The 19571-nt window shown below is 37.4% G+C and overlaps 1 protein-coding gene across 1 annotated transcript in view; it reads left to right on the top strand.

Moving 5' to 3' along the window:
• Positions 1-13266: 13266 nt before the first annotated feature.
• LOC117306356 (cAMP-specific 3',5'-cyclic phosphodiesterase 4C-like) overlaps positions 13267-19571 on the top strand; it is a 47274-nt gene continuing 40969 nt past the window's right edge. The window contains exon 1 of the mRNA XM_033790960.1: positions 13267-13725. Within this exon, the coding sequence (XP_033646851.1) occupies positions 13532-13725 (194 nt within the window). The 5' untranslated portion in view covers positions 13267-13531. The remainder of the gene's footprint in view (positions 13726-19571) is intronic.

The raw sequence follows: 19571 nt of genomic DNA, 5'->3' as shown, positions 1-19571 counted from the left end.
GAGGAAAATGTAACTTTGTAGTGGGACTTTGCGGAGGGTCACTGCGGCAAAAGAATGGGGCACCATGGCAATTTCAAGGCCTGTTATGGACTTGTTTTACTTGGTGTATATAGATCCTTAAGATATCTGATAATTTCTGGATTCACTGTGTACTGATGATGAAAGTAAACTTTGATTGATCAACTTTAATTTTTGATAGCTTGCCGTTTCACACTTGCGTGTCTTGCCCACTTGGGATATGTGATTGATAGGAGTAGAAGGTGGTGATAATTGCAACCATGCACTTAGTGTAGGCAAATAATCAATCTTATACCCCAAAGAGGAAATGCATCATTGGTTTTTGGAAGAGTGTTCATCTCCAAATTTTCAGAAAACACATCATACCCAACCAGTAAAAAAATTACTAAATAAATTTTTTTAAAAAGTTTGCATGTTCACGTAATCGCTTTATATTGATCATCTGTAATAGCTTTCCCCAGTTGAAATTGTTATCTTCATTGAAGTTTTTTAGTTGAAGAAATGAATGGCTCTGCAAATGATTATTTGAGAGAAAATACAGGCTGCATCAGATAAAGTGGAGAATGTTGTATTGTATTTTGATAAAAAAAATGCATTTAGGAGCCTATAGTCTGCTGCCACCTAGTGTCATAGAGAGTCTACAAGTTTGTGGATGGCCTATTAACCCATTTCACCTGACGTCATCAGCAGAAAAATCTTGAAAGCACCATACTGGTGGGCAATTTCACTGTGCGTTTTTTATATATAACTCTATGCTGCGCGTTATGCAGTAAAGTGAGCATTTTAGGCGACGCGGCATTAATACACGTAAACCCAACTGCCCACCAACAGGGTGAGCGTGGCATTGGTCGCCGCGTGTGATACGCGTGCAAGGGGTCAATACACACACCTTCTTGACTCATTTTACAATTATACACAACCTGTCTGCCATTTTTAGAGTAAATAATGCACCCAAGGGAATTGACTCCCAAAATGGTGGAAATGGTAAATCATTGTGATGATCTGCATTATATGTTGTGCAAGAGGGCCAAAAGCTTAAACTTTACAGACTGTCAAAATATGTTTAGTTCATTGTCTCTGCTTTGTTGTATGTATTGGCCCTATAAATCATCAGTGTTTCTCCTTGTAGCCAGTGGGACCAGATAGTGTGTCATCCCACGAATCCCCCAGCGTTGTCACTTATCCATAATTCATGTTGAGTAGGATGCATTTCAACACAGAACAACCAGCCGAACTTCTTGGATTTTGACTGATCATTAGGTGTTTTATCCAGCATTTGTCCCTGAGGACCAAACAGATTATCAAGCTGTAATATTAAATTATTTCTGTATATTATTAAAAAGAGTGTTGCTCTAGTTCACCCGACACCTTCCCAAGTTTGTCTTTCTTAAGTCTCAGATGGGAAATCTTGAGGTGTATCGTTCATCTTGCCAGGTGTCTTCGTAGACACAGCTCGTTCTATAAACTTTGTTGAGAGTCCATGAGCCAACTATTTGCATTCATGTTTTGATAATCTGCTGAGAGAGCTTTTCCCCCCACTCTGTGTAAACCACATTAGGCACTTGAGAAAGTATGGCAGTCTGTGTTGCTGGGGGAGTTCAACTAAGTACACTGTCACTCTGGGAAAAGCTTCAGCAAAACCTGTGAAAAACAGCACCATGTGTTTTTGTACAGTAAAGCAGAGAATTTCTGACTTTCCCTTTTTAATGTGTTTTTCCTGTGTTCATATTTTATTCAATTGAACCTGTCTTTTGAAGTGAACTAAATATTATGTACAAGTGTTGTTGAGGCTTTTAAAGGAAATCAGTAAACATTTGTGTTGTGATGGAATTATTGTTTAAGCTTTAATGACAAAGTATACCTTTATTTATTGGAACTGTTTGAATGTTTAAATTTTACATAAATGTTGACATAAAATTAATCTGTGGAAATGTTGTTTCAATGGTCACGTTTTTGAGAAATCCCCAAAACCCCAGAGCTGAATACTGCATCCTCACGACCAAGGGAGACCTGGGCCCACGCAAACCTTTTCAATATTTGTTTTTTTTCCGTTCATAAAACAAGAAACTCTTAAGTCAAGATTATGTCAAGCCATTGACAGCCATTGACGTGTGTATACAAGGCTGCAGGGCATTATAAATAAATACTTTTAGAACCATCATCTTTTTTCAAGGATACCTCTTTTTAATTGATGCAATTAAAACTATTATAGAAGAGTATGGGTTTATAAGACAATACCAGGATTAATAAATAATAGATAATGAGAAAGATAATATGATTAGATTTAGAGTTTTAGATGTGGTAGGAAAACTTCAAGGGAGAAAAAAACCCACGCAACATGCAAGGTTCCAGCTTGAGGTTGGATTGGAACTGAGGTGGGTCCCATGAGGTGAAGGGTAGGGAAAGGACTCCACTGAACAGGGATGGAAAAAGACGCCACCGGGGGAAAGTCCAACCAATAACATTTGTTATTGTGACGTTCGCCAATTTGAAATTGCTGTAAAGGCTACTCGGTGATTTTAGTGTCTGCCTGTGAAGTCTGTTGGTCTTTTGTGTTTTTTCATTGTGTTTTTTCATTGGATCAAATAACTCATATTATTTTGTTACATAATTTGAAACAAAATGTTGATTTTTTAGTGAGATAAAAATCTTTCAGTCTTGTGTTTGACCATGGTTTGATAATTGAAGTTTACTCACCAAAAGACAATAGATAAATGTTTACTTTGTGTATGTATGTTCATTTGAAAACAGTCACAATTGTAAAACAGGGAGTTTTTTTGTTAAATGTTGATTCTGTCTTGTAACAAAAATCTAGTCCATTAAACATTTTTAGCTACAAGCCCTGCATTTCCCCCCCCCCCAACTAGAGCTTGTAAGTTGGAAACCTTGTCTGCAGGCATTTAACAACAATGTTTTAAAGACCCTGCCGTCGATTTCACAAAACTCTTCCTAACTTACAACTCATCTTAGGACGAGTCCCAACCCTGCACTGTAGCATGCAGACCTTAAGATTAATCCCAAGTTAAAACGAGTTACTCGTCCTAACTCGAGACAAGACGAGTCCTAACTCTTTGTGAAATCGACCCCTGGACACTATTGGTAATTGACAAAGACCAGTCTTCTCACTTGGTGTATCTCAACATATGCATAAAATAACGAACCTGTGAAGATTTGAGCTCAATCGGTCGTCGAAGTTGGGAGATAATAATGAAAGCAAAAACACCCTTGTCACACGAAGATGTGTGCGTTTAGATGGTTGATTTTGAAACATGAGGTCTCGAAATCAAATTTGTGGAAAATTACTTCGTTCTCAAAAACTTTGTTACTTCAAAGGGAGCCGTTTCTCACTATGTGTAATACAATCAACAGCTCCCCATTACTCGTTATCAAGTAAGGTTTTATGCTAATCATTATTTTGAGTAATTATCAAAAGTGTCCACTGCCTTTAAGTAGGATTTGAAGCTTTATGCGGTGTAGGAAGTAAGATCTGAGTATGTTTACATGTAAGAACAATGTGCATTTGAGATAAGTGTTGGTTCGTAGAATGAAAGGGGAAATGTTCCAACAGCTTGTCTTCAGGAAAAACCCAACAAAGGAAGTGTTTTTATCTTTTGTTACTAAAGCCCGGTTCATGACTTCCTCGTATGCGAAATTGCTGTGAATTTGGCGTCACAACTCTGTTTTCGCAGCGGTATTCGCAAGAGAGTTGAGCACAATTCCACTGCTGCGAATTTAGTTGCGAGTACAGGAAGTCAACATTCGAATCGCATTTGCATTTGCAGGAAGTATGAGCCGGGCTCATTATTGCATTTCATGTCCACTTCCTTTGCATTCTGCTTATTGGGATACCCCCTTCTAGCACATAGGAGTTTATCTAGCTCCTTGGTCTAGTGGTCAGACATCTGCTCTAGCAATGCAAAGGCTGTGGGTCTGAATCCCACCCGAGTGATTTGTCTGTGGATTTCTTCTGCAGAACTCTGGAAAGTACCAAGTATACAGTGCTTAACACACATCAGTGCAAGGGTAAAAACAAATTTAAAAATCTGTCTTTGGTAAACTTCCTCTTCATTTTTACAGCACACATCTTTTTGTTTAACTCAAATATGATTTTATTTGTTATTCTTTTAATATCATACAAATAATACAGCACTGAGCCTCGTGCAAAGTTTGTCCTTCAGATTGAAGCAACCTGTTTTTCACTCCGAAACCCCCCCAGCAAGGTTGATCTAAAACAGGATTTTGTGTTTGGACAAGGAAATTATTCCCAGGGCATTTATATAAGCTCTGACATCTGAATTTCAACCGGAATATTTTAAGGGGTACAAAGGAGGTTACAAGGGTTACCAAGGATAAGGGCACGGAGGCAGTGGGGGACTTTTGGGATGCTAGGTGGCAGCATACTTATCCGGTAAAATTGTTCTTGGAGTGCGCATGATCAGAACTATACGGATGCCATGGAAATTTAACTGGTAGGTCTGCTGCCACCTAACGCTCCAAAGTCTCCCATTGCCCTCTGCGAAATATCAGCCCTGTATTTGTCTTCTTGTTTTGTTGTGAAGAAAACAAATCTCAGTAGTTGGGAACAATCCGTCATCGTAAAGTTTAATTATAATATAAAAAGATTCTTTTAGATTTTGTATATGCAGCTGCAGTGGGGTGTGGCACCCTTTAAGTAAGCAGTTACCCTTTGACCCATCGAGTGCCGTGTGCATACTTAGCTTTGGGTTTCCATTGTTTTATCAATGTTTTTTTTTCTCTAGGATTGTAGTACGAATGACGGCAGTGCATAAGTTAATCTTGAAATGGCATTTATACACTTAAAGGGAGGGTATCTTTGGTAGTTTCTCGAGAAATGAAGTACTATAGTGAGAACAAAGAGAAAGGAACTGCATCTTGATAATGTATAACATTTTGAGAAACAATTCCCTTCAAAGGAATGTGGTTTTAAGGAGAGGGTTTCAAAAACACTCACTTTCAATCGCAGACAAATTCTCAGATTGTAGATTCCAATTTTGGATTATTCTCCTGCGTGGCCATAACTGCTCCAGATGCTTTTCGTGCCAAGAAACACTGCTCCATTTGAAATGAAATTTTAACAGGTTATAGTTGTAGGCCGATACTCCATTTATATAGGATTAAAACAATCAAAAGGTTCCACAAACCAAGGTATACTTTGCTTTAATAAAAAAAACTTTGTTTTAGGCCTTTAAAGCTTCTACAAACTCAGTGCATGTGACACTGAGGTATTTCACAGTGAGGTAGTTGTCTGCAACTGATGTTTTTTTATGACGATTTATTGACAGTGTTCGCAACTTTAAACAGAGACGCTTTAAAAAAAAATGAATGTCCAACACACATTTCCACTTCCTGCTCTATTTGTTCTTATATCATACAGGTTTGATTTAACTTCCTTTAAATCCACCCTTGATGACTTCTTCTCAAAAGATCACACAGCATTAGAAAATCAACAACATTCTACTTCTGCAATGTTTTTTTAATTTTTTTTATATAATTGTCTTTAAAGACAGTGGACACTATTGGTAATTGTCAAAGACCAGTCTTCTTACTTGGTGTATCTCCACATATGCATAAAATAACAGACCAGTGAAAAATTGAGCAAAATTGGTCGTCGAAGTTGCGAGATAACAATGAAAGAAAAAACACCCTTGTCACACGAAGTTGTGTGCTTTCAGATGCTTGATTTTGAGACCTCAAATTCTAAATCTGAGGTCTTGAAATCAAATTTGTGGAAAATTACTTCTTTCTTGAAAACTACGTCACTTCTGAGGGAGCCGTTTCTCACAATGTTTTATACTATCAACCTCTCCCCATTACTCTTTACCAAGTAAGGGTTTTATGCAACAATTATTTTGAGTAGTTACCAATAGTGTCCACTGCCTTTATTATAGCCTTTAGTCTAATAAAGGTTTATTTAGTAAAAAAAAATATATCCATTTGGCTTCATTTGTATAGCACTTAAAGTAAATCTAAACTCAAACGCTGTGGAAAGTTTCCCCTGGTGGATGAACTGCAATTGTACAAATATTTACGAAGTAAAAACAAATAACAATACCATCATTCTATAAAAGTAACAAAATCTCTCTACAAATCTACCTGTATAAATATCAACCACAATACATGTTTCCCACGCAGTCTAAGGCCTTGCCCCGTCAAGTACTTTTTTTTCCAGCCTATGTAGTTGTAGTCTACACACCATGAAGGCTGCAGGTTATTTTTCCACGTTTCCCATTGCCATGGGAGTTTGTGTGTGGGGCATATAATTTTGTCAGTGTGTTTGAGTGCTATAAAGCTCCCTCTACTCTGGTTTCCTGCATGTTCAGAAAACAGTGGCTTTGTATATTAATATCCCACAGACTTGCGGATCACTGTTGTAGTAGTAGTAGACGCACACACAGCCAGTGTGAGGTTTTATCTGTTGTGCTATCCGGTCATGGAACAGTCGGGTCAAATTGCGGGATAGCGGTGTGGTAACCTCCTTTAGGTAAGAGTGTAATGACTTTGACTCTACCACCAATAGTAGGAGTTTTACTAGCCAAGCTGTGTTGAGTCTGTACCATAGAGCTACATGTATAGCTCGTATACAAGCTTCTGAGATCGCGAACAGGAACATGTGCTACTACCATGGAGGTAGTGGATACCGGTTCATGCATCGCTGTTTTTACAGTGGATTAATTTTCCTCTTCTTACACACTGCAAGATTGATTTTCTGACTTACGTAAGCTGATTTTCCATATCGTTATTGTGATTTGAAACTAATAGTGTCTGCGAGATTGTCTGGCTTTTTAATCGAGTAAGGCCTCTTCTGTCTGTGTTGAAATGAAGTGGACAACAGTTTTTTTAATTTCAGTTGTTTGATCCGTGGATGAGGTATGTTTGTGCTTGTAATGTTGTTTATTAATTAGTCACACTCTTTTGTATAATAGAAACCATGGAGAAAAAATTAGAATACTTGTTTTCTTGTACTGTGCTATGCAGAAGAGATGTAAGTATAATTTGTTTGCCTGAGCTTCATACTTGTGATATTGAATTATAGTAGGGTTTACATATATATTTTTTCTTTCTTTTTTACATGTTTACAATATTATTAGGTTTTTTTTATTTGATTTTTATTTGATTTTTTTTATTTTACATATAAACAAGTTACACATCATCCACCAAATTGTCAACTGACAACAGTTAACTTTCCTGAATTATGTTTGAATTAATCTACCAGATTTGTGATCAAATTATGATTGAATACTTATGTGAAAGCCGGCAAGTTTAACTTCTACCGGTCTCTACTAAGACAGGGAAATGGTTCAATTGTGGGTGTCCCCCCCCCCCAGCTAGACGCACCTTTAAAAAGCAAATTTATTTCCCTTTTATTTGAAACTGTAATTGAAGACTGTGGCCGACCCTTCTGTCTGACCTAAAATTGACAGTGCAACTTGGCATAATCAAGCACTAGATATAGCAATCCGTTGCCATTACTATTGAAGTAGCGCATTTGAAAACCTTATGTTTAAGTTTCAACAACTGAAGACCACCACTTCAATGGAAGATTTTTTTGAATGATTTTTTTTTATGAAAGCTGAGGCATTAACTACGATTGATTTTGATATGAAATTATTCTATTTTAAAAGGCTTTTGGGCGTGGAAAACAAATTTGACATTTTGTTTCTACTCGATAAATTTATTTGTTTCTACTCAATGTCAAATGAAAGTGAAATTCAAAGGTAATCATAATAACCTCTATATTCCAATGCCAGCATTATGTTTCTTTTTTCAAATTAAGATTTCTGGGGGTTTTTCCCCCCTGAATTTTAGTCATGTAATTAGAGCCTCCCAGTAGAAATCAACGTTTGTGTGGCGTTTCAGTATAATCTAAAGCAACAGTCTTGTGTATATGAAAGGATTTCTGTGATTCGCTTCTTTATGACACGGTAAATAGACAATGAATACGTGGATTTTACATGCTTTAGGGTAATAGTGAGAAAAAGGGGGAAAGGATCAAGCATGGATGAAATTTTCAGGCTTTATCCAGCATTCAAGGATTGTTATAATAAACAAAATATTGACTAGTTCAAATCTGAAAGCTGCAGGCATACTGATTTTTAAGGTCATACCAGTACCAATCCTCCAGAGACCTTCCTATGCAGGGTCAACAATACTGCCAATAGTTGTTTATGTTTGCATTGGTAATTAAGAATGTTCACCCTGACATGAATGGAACAATGTGAACCCAGTAGGCCTATACTTTCTGGAATTCTGTGAATCCCCTAAAAATCCACAGGCAAAATCACTGGATTGGAATTCGAACCCATGACGTTTGCATTGCTAGAGCAGATATCTAACCATAAGACCATTGAGCTATCCAAATGGCTAGAGGCAATGTAAAAAAAAAACATTTAAAGACCCCCCCCCCCCTCAGCCCATAAAAAAATAAAACAAATATCAACAACAATGTTGATAACCACATTTTTTAAATTTATTTTACCAACCGGATCTACTTAATTTTTTTAAGGTTTAGATGGTTTGTTTGTGGGAAAACTAGAGGAATGAATTTTGCCGTCAAGGTGGTGGTATAAATAGTTGTACTCACTGCAGTCCTTTTCTAGCACCGGCCCACCAAAATCAAAATTATTGGCAGTTATTTAAGAAAATTAATCTGAAGGTTTATCTAAGGTTTGTGTTTGATGTTCTGAGTAATAGCAGGGCATGTTATTCTTCACACTTAAATTTGTTATCAAAATTTTGTTTGCACTCAGAAAAACCAGCAAAATTTGAAAAGTCTACAAAAGTAAAGACAATGTGTAGGCCAGCCGTTATACTAGCATAAAATTCCTGCTATTTCCAAGGTTAAATAAACTATTATACTATAGACTGTTTGCTCATAGCTTAGGGGGGGGGGGGGAGGGGAGGGAATCTTCAGATGGATTTAAGTAGGATGTCCAGTTTTCTTATATCATATCTTATACAGTTATCAATCAACACCCCATCCCATCAGCAAAGATGACATTTGAAAGGTGAAAAGGAAGAAAATTTGATGAATTTGTTGTGTACACATCAGGCTTATTTTGATTGTGACATTGGGAAACAGTATGAGCAATATATGAAGTTCCACAGGCGTCAGGATTCTAAGAAGTGGTAGCATGTAAATGTTCTTCATGCAGGATATGGCACAGGATTCAGCCTCTTGTGGGTGGGGGGGGGGCAATAGGGGTGCGGAAGTACAAGAAGTTAAGTGGTGCAAGGTGTAAAAATTCATGAGGTCATTTCTTGGAAATGGGTCAATAGCTTCTGGCCGATATCCAAGTTTTGAAAGTTCTTCGTGTACAGACTTGGCTGTGACGCTATACAAATCAGACCTATTTGAAAGTTGTATTTGACACTTAAGACCCTTTAGTAAAATAACTTCTTAAACATACAAGAATAACAAATGGAGTCATATGCAGGAATAGCCAAGTAACCAACATTTTTATTTCATATGCAGGAATAGCCAAGTAACCAACATTTTTAAATAAAAATGTTGGTTACTTGGCTATTCCTGCATATGACTCCATTTGTAATTCTTGTATGTTTAAGAAGTTATTTTACTAAATCTTTTTCAGGCCTACATCAAAAACTGTATATTTATGTCAGTTTTAGTGATGTATAATGTATGACGTCTTCTGAAGCCATTTTAATACACAGCAAAAAAAAGAGAAAAACACAAAAAACTAGATTATAAGCTGATGAGACAATACAATAAACTTATAGTGCAGTGGAGATTGCTTTTGTTTTATGAAATGAATTTTACACCAATACATAATGAGACATCCTAACCTTGAATTGTGTTAATGGTGGCAACATCCTCGTCCTAATGAGATTGGTCACACCCACTCCTTAGCGCAATGTCTTAAAGAGAAAGCTAATAATCCGATCCTTTGAGAAAAGACGTTCACGGAGAACGATTTAAAGAATCATTCATGCAAAGTCATGAAGGTTTGGTAGTCGTTTTGATTATCGCTATTGAGTTAGGATAGATTGTGCCATTAACAGCATTCATAATGTGTAACATTAGAAGGGGGGCCTTTTGCTGATTGCTGATATAAATGAAAGGGTCTCTAATCAGACGATCGCAATGCAGGGCAGGATGGCTTTTTAATAGATTTGTATCAAAGAAGAGGACTTCATGTAGAGATTTCATCTACCGGGAGTAGAGGCAGAGCCAACCCCTTAAGTCTCCTCGTATCAGTGAAGCAGTCAGTAGAAACAAATATTGTGAATTAGTATAACTATCTATGCCATCAATGGTTGAGGACAGTGGCTGTAAAGGAGCTGGCCTGTAATTGGTTGATTGTCACACGTCCGGGGATGCCACAATGTAAATGACACCCTGCCTAGGATTTTTTAGTGGGGAATATTAGGTTGGGAGTTGGGTTGGGTAGGAACAGACGCGATACTGAGATTTGAACAGCAACAGCTCGATGGGATTCTGGAATGCCCTCTTCGTGACGACACCCATCCCGGTTGGAATCCTGGAGAGTGTAGGGAAGGATTAATTAAACACGATCACCGCGGATCCGCGGGAGATTTATCTTTCCAAGGTTTCCAAGGAGATGAGAAAAGTACATTGGCTTGGACTGGTCAATCTCTTCATTTGAGCTGTCTTTCTGGGGATGCTTCATTTGTTTTTCTGTGGATTGCTTCATTTATTTTGTGGATTCATAATGTTTGATTTGTGAGACATTTCAAACCAGTTACGATTATTCCAAGTATTCTTGAAGATCGACAAGTGACATAGTCTTACGGAGGTTCAGGAGGTATAGAGCTGACCAGTTGATTTCCTCATTTTTCGTGACTGGCTTTTGTTTACACTTAAAGGAACACGTTGCCTTGGATTGGTCGAGTTGGTCTTTGTAAAGCGTTTGTAACCGTTTGTAATAAAATGCATATGGTTAGAAAGATATTTTAAAAGTAGAATACAATGATCCACACAAATTTGCCTCGAAATTGCACGGTTTTTTACTTTGCGAACTAACATGGTTGGCCAGTTATGGGAGTCAATAAATGGCCGACTGTGTTTGTCGACGACGTAAAAGGAAAACCACGCAATTTCGAGTGAAACGTATGAGGTCATTGTATTCTACTTTTACAACATCTTTCTAACCATATGCATTTTTTAACAAACAGTTTCGAATGCTTTTCAAAGACCAACTCGACCGATCCAAGGCAATGTGTTCCTTTAATATACCTGTTCTTGTGTGTTGTGTTTTCGTACAAGAAGACTCTGCTAGGAGTCTATTTTTTTGCATACTTTTTCATTTAATAACAACACCACATTTGTTTCCATACTTCTAGAAAAAACAAAAACACAAGTACCCGGTACATGTAATTATGGAGTAAAGCAAAACTAACATTCAACTAGCAGGCAGTATAAACAGGAGAGGGGCCTATTTTGATAAGCAGAAGCTTGTAGAAAAATGAAAAAAAATTAGACTGTACAATGCTAAAGGAACACGTTGCCTTGGATTGGTCGAGTTGTTCTTTGACAAAGCATTTGTTACTGTTTGTGATAAATGCATATGATTAGAAAGATATTTTAAAAGTAGAATATAATGATCCACACACAAGTATCACTCGAAATTGCGTGGTTTTTCTTTTACCTCGTCGACAAACACGGTCGGCCATTTATGGGAGTCAAATTTTTGACTCTCATAAATGGTCAACCGTGTTAGCTCGCAAAGTAAAAGGAAAACCACACAATTTCGAGGCAAGTGTGGATCATTGTATTCTACTTTTAAAACATCTTTCTAACCATATGCATTTTATAACAAACGGTTTCAAACGCTTTTTATATACCAACTCGTCTGATCCAAGGCAACGTGTTCCTTTAAAAGTGTCTCTGAAGTCAGACTTTCGGTCATTCTTTTAGCAAGCATGCCCAGTAGGAGGTAGTATCCTTTATAATTCATACAGAATATGTTAACACTGAGTTAAATTTGGGCGACTGCATCTTCCCAGGATAGTTAATAGATTAATTTCACCTCTTAGACGGCATCCTTGCTTCTGACTCGATTTAACATGACGTCCGTTATGATTATCTTGTCATAATTATGCTTAAAATATTCACAACTTAGGGGTTAGCGAAGTGTATCATTAGTGTCTGAAAAAACTAGCATTAGCAACACATTTTTAAAGACACTGGACACATTGGTAACTGTCAAAGACCATTCTTTTCACTTGGTGTATCTCAACATATGCCTAAAATAACAAACCTGTGAAAATTTGAACTCAATCGGTCATCAAAGTTGTGAGATAATAATGACGAAAAAAAAACACCCTTGTCACACGAAGTTGTGCACTTTCACATGCTTGGTTTCGAGACCTCAATTTCTATCTGAGGTCTCGGAATCAAATTCGTGGAAAATTACTTCTTTCTCAAAAACTACGTTACTTCAGAGGGAGCCGTTTCTCACAATGTTTTATACTATCAACCTCTCCCCATTACTCGTTACCAAGTAAGGTTTTATACTAATAATTATTTTGAGTAATTACCAATAGTGTCCACTGCCTTTAGGCGGGTAAATGTTTTAAGGGTCGTGTACAGGCTTTGAGGTTTCAGGCTAGTACATATTTACCCCGGGCTCCATGTAGGACAGTTTGTTTGACCATGGTTTTCCCTATGGATGTATCTAGGCCAGCTATCTCGGAATCTGACTCTTATCAGAAAACCCCCAAAAACATCCATGGAAAGTAGGTCAGAAATGGAAATCATTTTGTATTTGTTTCATTCCTGGAATATGACCAGCTATTGGCAGTTCAGGGCAAGGAATTGAAAAACAGGCAATCAGAGAGTCTCAGTACCTGCTCTGTTTGAAAATGTCAAGCATGTCTACCGAGAAATAGCTTCAATCATTGTTTGACTTTATTAGCGTTCTCGATCTGAAGCAGTCAATGTTTTTGACAATTGCAAAGTTTAAAGCTACTGTTTTGTTGTCTTTGGCAAGCGGTTAAGACATACACTGTAACCTTTTTAAAGGTTTATGCCAATAATTAAATGGCATGTGTCATTTATGCATTTAGCGTCACATTGATTTTTTTTCTCCTCCATCTTTTGACAACCGACTCAATGTCATAGATGACAGGCCACTATATGAGGAGTAATTTTTAGTATTGGTTTAGCAAACGTTTTCAGATGCTGTTTTTTCTTTCGGGATTCGTGTGAATTCGCTGATTCATCCCTCCATATATACATAAAGGATAGAGACAAAAATCAGAGACTTCTCCATGAGAATTCTCCACGAGAAGCACTGTAATCCTTTTTTGGTGAGGATGCTTTGAAAGAAGCAGACCAGTCGTGTGTTTTTAGTACAATCCATCCATCAAGTCACGTTTCGGACTCGGCAGCACAGCCCCCCTACAGGCCGTGAATATTCGATTGGATCACACCAAAACAACATTATCGCTGTCCTCATCTGTGGTATGGGGATAATCTGAGAAAGTAATTGCTACGTTATCAGGATCACTCATGACACTTAACTGTTCTTTCATGAGACCGTACGGAGGACACTTTCCATGCTGCTCACCCCGAGCAGGCAACTTAAGCCCAGTATCACCGTTGCTCTCACCATTTCGAGAGCGGAATCCTCCACTGAGTGCTAAAGATCCCGAGATGTCGCGGCTGAGCTTGAAAATACGCAAGCTCTCTGAGCCCGTTTTCAGGTACGTTTGTTTATTTGTATTTCAGGGTGGGATTGGTTTTCTAATGGTAGAGATATTGAATAATAGTGATATTGAGTAAATTGTTTTTTCTCCGAGCAGGGTTTGGTTTATGGGACTTTGATTCCTCAAAGGCTACGGCCTCCATTTATACGGTTTTGGCCTTGGTAACCCATTACAATTTAGTTTGTGTTTTTCACTTACGAAATATACCACAGTTTCTGATTGAAATGAAATGTGTGTGAAACGAAGAGATTGTTTTTCCTCTTCGTATAGGGCACCTTCGCAGTTTCTGGGATAGTTGAAAGGGGCCCCGAGGCAATGTCCAGGGGCAATTTTAGGCTTTGCCTTTGTTCAGAGACCTTTTAAATAAGAGGAATCCAGATGGTTTGACAGACCTCCTGCCTAGATTTGAATTTGTGTTAGAAAAAAAAGAGAAGAAGCATCAATAAAGATGATTGTTTAACGATACATAGGCCTACAAGTGTGGACCTGAGAACAAAAGAGGTCCACATAGGGACTTGAAACACGTGCAGGATGTCAACAAATTTCAGAAAATTTAAAAACACATTCGTTTGTTCCCGTCTGATACATTTACATGTAAATTGCAGATTAAGCAAGGTGTCTAAGTAAAATAAAAAAAAGGAATCAGTTTAAAAGATGCCCAGAAACCTCCTTGGAAACAACCCTGTACACTTTATCTTCAAGATTTTTTTAAGAACGGTTGAAGGAAGATTGGTTATTGACAAGTCTGCTTCAAAAACACCTGCTCAATGTATGACATCCTGAACTGTGAACAAAACGAAGTTACTTTTTCACTATATTGACTTTTTTCCCCAACACGCAGCTGGCCAAAGAGAGCCGTTCGAAGGTTTCGTTGGATAAGAAATCAATTCGGTCAAGTGTCTTTATAGATAAATATCAGAGCCTTTTTGTTGTTTCCATTTTGGAAAGCTTAAGCGAAACTCAGACTTATTTTTTTCCTAGAAATCTACCTTTGACTTCATGTTTTGGTGTTTTTATGTTCTTTGATGATTAAACTAATTTTCCATTGAAAAATTTTCATAATGTGATACGAAGTGACCTCTCGTAATCAAGCACTATTATTACTGTTGTTAGATATTTCTTGTAATGAAACCAATAATAAGAGAACTTAATTACTGTATCTCGCAAGCCTGAGGAAACCTGTAAACAAGAGTGCTGATGTGATGCAAGTGTCATGACCGGGACTCGAACCCACACTAGACTGATCAGAAACACGTACGGAGCTTGAGGACACGCCATATTCGGTGGTCTAGTCTTACTAAGAAATTCATTGCTCTCCTGGCTGAGGAATTCTGCGCTTACGACATCCTTTAAAGCGCACAATTGTATCGACCATAAATGCACAATTTGTCTGTAACAGTATCTGTACGCTTGCGAAACCGGGAAAAGCAAAAGTTCTTGAGCAGAGTATGAGAAGTTCAACCAGAGTGAGAGTTTTTATTTGCGGAGCATTTAGGAAGAGTTATGGAATTGAAAAGTTTAAATATATACAATTTTTCAACAACACAAGACTTTAAAGATGTTAGTTTTACATCAAGGATAAACAATATACCTTTGTTATTTTTAGCCCTACTCACCATTGTAATATTAAGGACTGTTTCCTGAGTTCTAAAAAAAAAACAAAAAAAAAAAACGGGGGCAAATTACTCAGGTGGGATTCAAACCCATGATCTTTGCATTGCTAGAGCAGATGTCTTACCACGAGACATGTTTTTGCACTGCAGCATGTACCGCAATGATTTAATAAAAGTTAATTAGGTTCCCGGGATTTTGCAAGCAAGACTTATTTGGTACACTGGCTCAGTGCATAAACTACTGGACTGTTGTTGCAGTGGGTATTTTGTATCCTGATAATGATGTTCATTAGAAGCACTATTTCTGTCCAGCAAAACCACTCCGTCGTTGGGGAGTGTGTGTTCTATGTACACAATTGAGCACCAGATTGTGTGAATATTTGTCTTCGCTGCTTTAGAAAATAATATCAGTTGAAAATATTGGTTTTGCACCTTAACTTCCTGTTTACACAACATCAATAAATATATTCAATAATTATATTTACCTCCAGCAGATCACTATTGTTTGTTTCATTGTTTGATCAACACAGCTGTCCCTATAATAGAAACAAAAAACATCAATATTTATTGAAACAAAGACCGCTGTTTGACCTTTAGAGTTATGTTGTATATTGATCAGACTAATTTAATTTCTGAGAAATTTTCTCCAGAAACAATGGTATCTCTTAAGTGCTTAATCGATGCAAGTTGCTTTAAAAGAAGGGTATATATTAACGGGAACAGAGGATCAGGTTGAAATGAAAAGGCAAGTCAAGTGAAACATTGGACAAGGAAGTGTCTGAGTCTGATTGATTGTTGGAGTAGACAGCGGTAGTGCGTACATTTGGGGGTGTTTCAACCTATGTTTTATAATCGCTCTTAAAGGCAGTGGACACTATTGGTAATTACTCAAAATAATTATTGGCATAAAACCTTTCTTTGTGACGAGTAATAGGGGGAGGTTGATGGTATAAAACATTGTGAAATACATCTCCTTCTGAAGTGCCATAGTTTTCGAGAAAGAAGTAATTGTCCACGAATTTGATTTCGTGACCTCAGATTTAGAACTTGAGGTCTCGAAATCAACCATCTAAACGCACACAACTTCGTGTGACAAGGGTGTTTTTTTCTTTCATTATTATCTCGCAACTTCGATGACCGATTGAGCTCAAATTTTCACAGGTTTGTTATTTTATGCATATAGTGAGATACACCAACTGTGAAGGCTAGTCTTTGACAATTACCAATAGTGTCCACTGTCTTTAACATTAATGGAAACACAAACTTTTGGTTTACAGCCTTTCGATAGTATACCGGTGAGGCATTTTGAGAAACAATTTCTTGTTCCCCAAAATTTGAATCTAAGAAGCGTTACGGCAATATGCATGCAAAACAACCAGGATCACCTATGGAACCCCTTCTCGTCACGATAAGTGCAGTGGGTTCTTTTTCGTGCATGAAACAACACACAGGACCAACGGCCTAACGTCAATATCTTAAACTAGGTGCTTGCAACTTACATTTTGTTATTCAATTGATTCAAATACCATACAATACATTGTAAATGTAGTACAAATCGACCCACACCACTGTTTTAAGTGTTTATTTTTATTAAACGCGTATTCTTTTTGTTCTTCATTTATTTTATTTGACCCATCGTAAACAACATTTTTTACAACGACGATCAATTTGAATGGCGCCTCAAAATATTGAATTGGATTATAAATATGCAATAGTAGTCTAATGAAAACTGTAATATTTTATTATTGACATGAGTGGCCTAGCTATAATAATCCCCACAGTGCTAAGGAATTACCCTGACGCTATGTTCTTACACAGACTCTTTCTCATTGCCCTCGACATAGGGGGCGACATACCCTGACATTTACCGCGATCTATATATAGAATTAACTTGCAAACATCAGCGGGTTGGGACTGTATGCTGTGATGTTGAAAGCATCGTCATAAATGTCATCGATTTCTATTTACATTACACTCCCCCCCCCCTCTCCCATTGCCCATTGCATCTCTGATGATCAGACATCCATTGCATAGGCATGAAATGGCAAAAAATGTGAATCGTATATCTAGTTGATTTTTAAAGGCACTGTACATGTTTGGTAATTGTCAAAGACCCAGTGTTCTCCCTTGGTGTATCTCATCATAACCATAAAGTAACAAGCCTGTTAAAATTTGGGCTCATAATTGGTCATTGAAGTTGCGAGAAAATGATGTAAGAAAAAACACTCTTGATGGGAAGAATTTCCATCTAGACTACCGAGGTTGCCCGGTAGCTAGAGGCAGTCCGAATCCTAAGTTTAGCTACCGGGCAACCTTGGTAGTCTAGTTGGTAAGACACTGCTCTAGAATTGCAAGGGTCATGGGTTCGAATCCCACCCGAGTAACATACCTGTGATATTTTTTCACAGGACTCGGGAAAGTACTGAGTATACAGTGCTAACACACATCGGTGTATATGGGTAAAAACCAAAGATTAATATTCTTTATCCCGATGCAAATTTAACATCTATTATATCGTTGCGGTACCCGCAGCCAAAACATAGGATTCGGACTGCCTCTAGCTACCGGACAACCTCGGTAGTCTAGATGGTAAGACACTGCTCTAGAATTGCAAGGGTCGTGGGTTCGAATCCCACCCGAGTAACATGCCTGTGATATTTTTTTTTTCACAGGACTCGGGAAAGTACTGAGTATACAGTGCTAACACACATCGGTGTATGGGTAAAAACCCCCAAAAAAGGAAATTAATATGCTTTCAGATAGGAATAAAAGACTCCTAGCTAGAAGTCTTTTAATATTTGAGTGAGAATTTACCTCTTTCTCAAATTAAAATCTGTGCTACTTCAGAGGGAGTCATTTCCCACATTGTTTTATACTATCAACAGCTCTCCAATGCTTGTTACCAAGTCAGTTTTTAAGTTAATATTTGTTCTGAGTAATTACCAAACGTGTACCTTCCCTTTAAAGATTAGAACCCCCCCCCCACACCGACTTCATGGGTAAAAAAAAAACTTGAATGAGAATGCTAATATGGACTTTGCATCTTTTATTCTCTTGTCTTCATTTCTGTGCATGATTGTGACATCCATTGCCTAGGCTTGGGAAATAAAAACGTGAATTGTATACCAATCCAGACGATCAATCTAAAGTTGAATATTTTAAAGATAAAGTTGAAACGATACAGTCAAGCTGAAGGAAAGATAAGGCGGTATTCTTGTCCTATATTTCCACCCCCTTGGTTTACAAAGAGGTTGCTTAATAAGGGAATTGCTTCTATCCATTGTGTTTGCTTTTTATTTCTTTAAACATTCCAATCTACCTTTGGATTTCCTTAGAGAATTCCAAGCTCTCATCAATCAAAGATCGGTTGCTCTTTCATGAACAGAGTATAAAACTGAGCTACATTTTTACCCCATCAATCGGTGAAACATTCGGAGAGACTCAGAATCATTTATCCAATAATCCCATTAAATCATTACTACTATTTAATAATCCATCAGAATTCATTCTTGGGAAAATTGAGTGAATATAGTCTAATATAAGAGGGAGATGGACACACTTGTGTTTTTTTCTTTGTAGGTCGCCAATGAAAAATCTTGAAAAGTAAGGCCCTGCTGAAAAAAAAACATGTTCTGTTATTTTCTCATGAAAAGAAAGGCAGTCCTCTTGTGGAAGGGGGAGGGGGTCGTTAAAGCCCAATCTCAACAAATCATTGGTTGGGTTGTTTGCTGCATCCAGCAGCAATACACCTGGTCGGCATTGCCGGAATAATGCAACAAAAAAAAACTTTTTCGCAGCGTACAAACTCACGTCTTTGTGTCTATGTTTGATCGAGGCAAAGTCTTCCTTTTCCTACGTCACAAAAGGGGTAGGCGGAGTCAACCCCCCCAAGCACTTAATTAATTTTTTTAACATATAAATTGTGACAAACAATTACTCAAAAAATTGTTTTATTGTTAATAAATATATACTCTTATGTTCCTATTTCCAGGTGCCTTTAAAAAATAGATTTTTTTGAGTGAATGGTATTTCAAAGAGTATCACCCGCTCTAACGAAAAGAAAAAAAAACTTTTACTTTTAATGGTCAGGAACCATGACAAAAATTTAAAAACTTTTCTTATAAAACACACAAGAATTGGTCACGTGATATATTGTCGGGATCCCGACAAAAACTAATTTTGAACACTTTATTTCACTGCTACTAATAATTGACGGACTTTTTCGAGCAA

The sequence above is a fragment of the Asterias rubens genome, unplaced genomic scaffold (genome assembly GCF_902459465.1).
Source record: "Asterias rubens unplaced genomic scaffold, eAstRub1.3, whole genome shotgun sequence".
Classification (NCBI taxonomy): domain Eukaryota; kingdom Metazoa; phylum Echinodermata; class Asteroidea; order Forcipulatida; family Asteriidae; genus Asterias; species Asterias rubens.
Note: the sequence above shows the minus strand (reverse complement) of the source record. Positions and strands in the feature narration are given on the sequence as shown.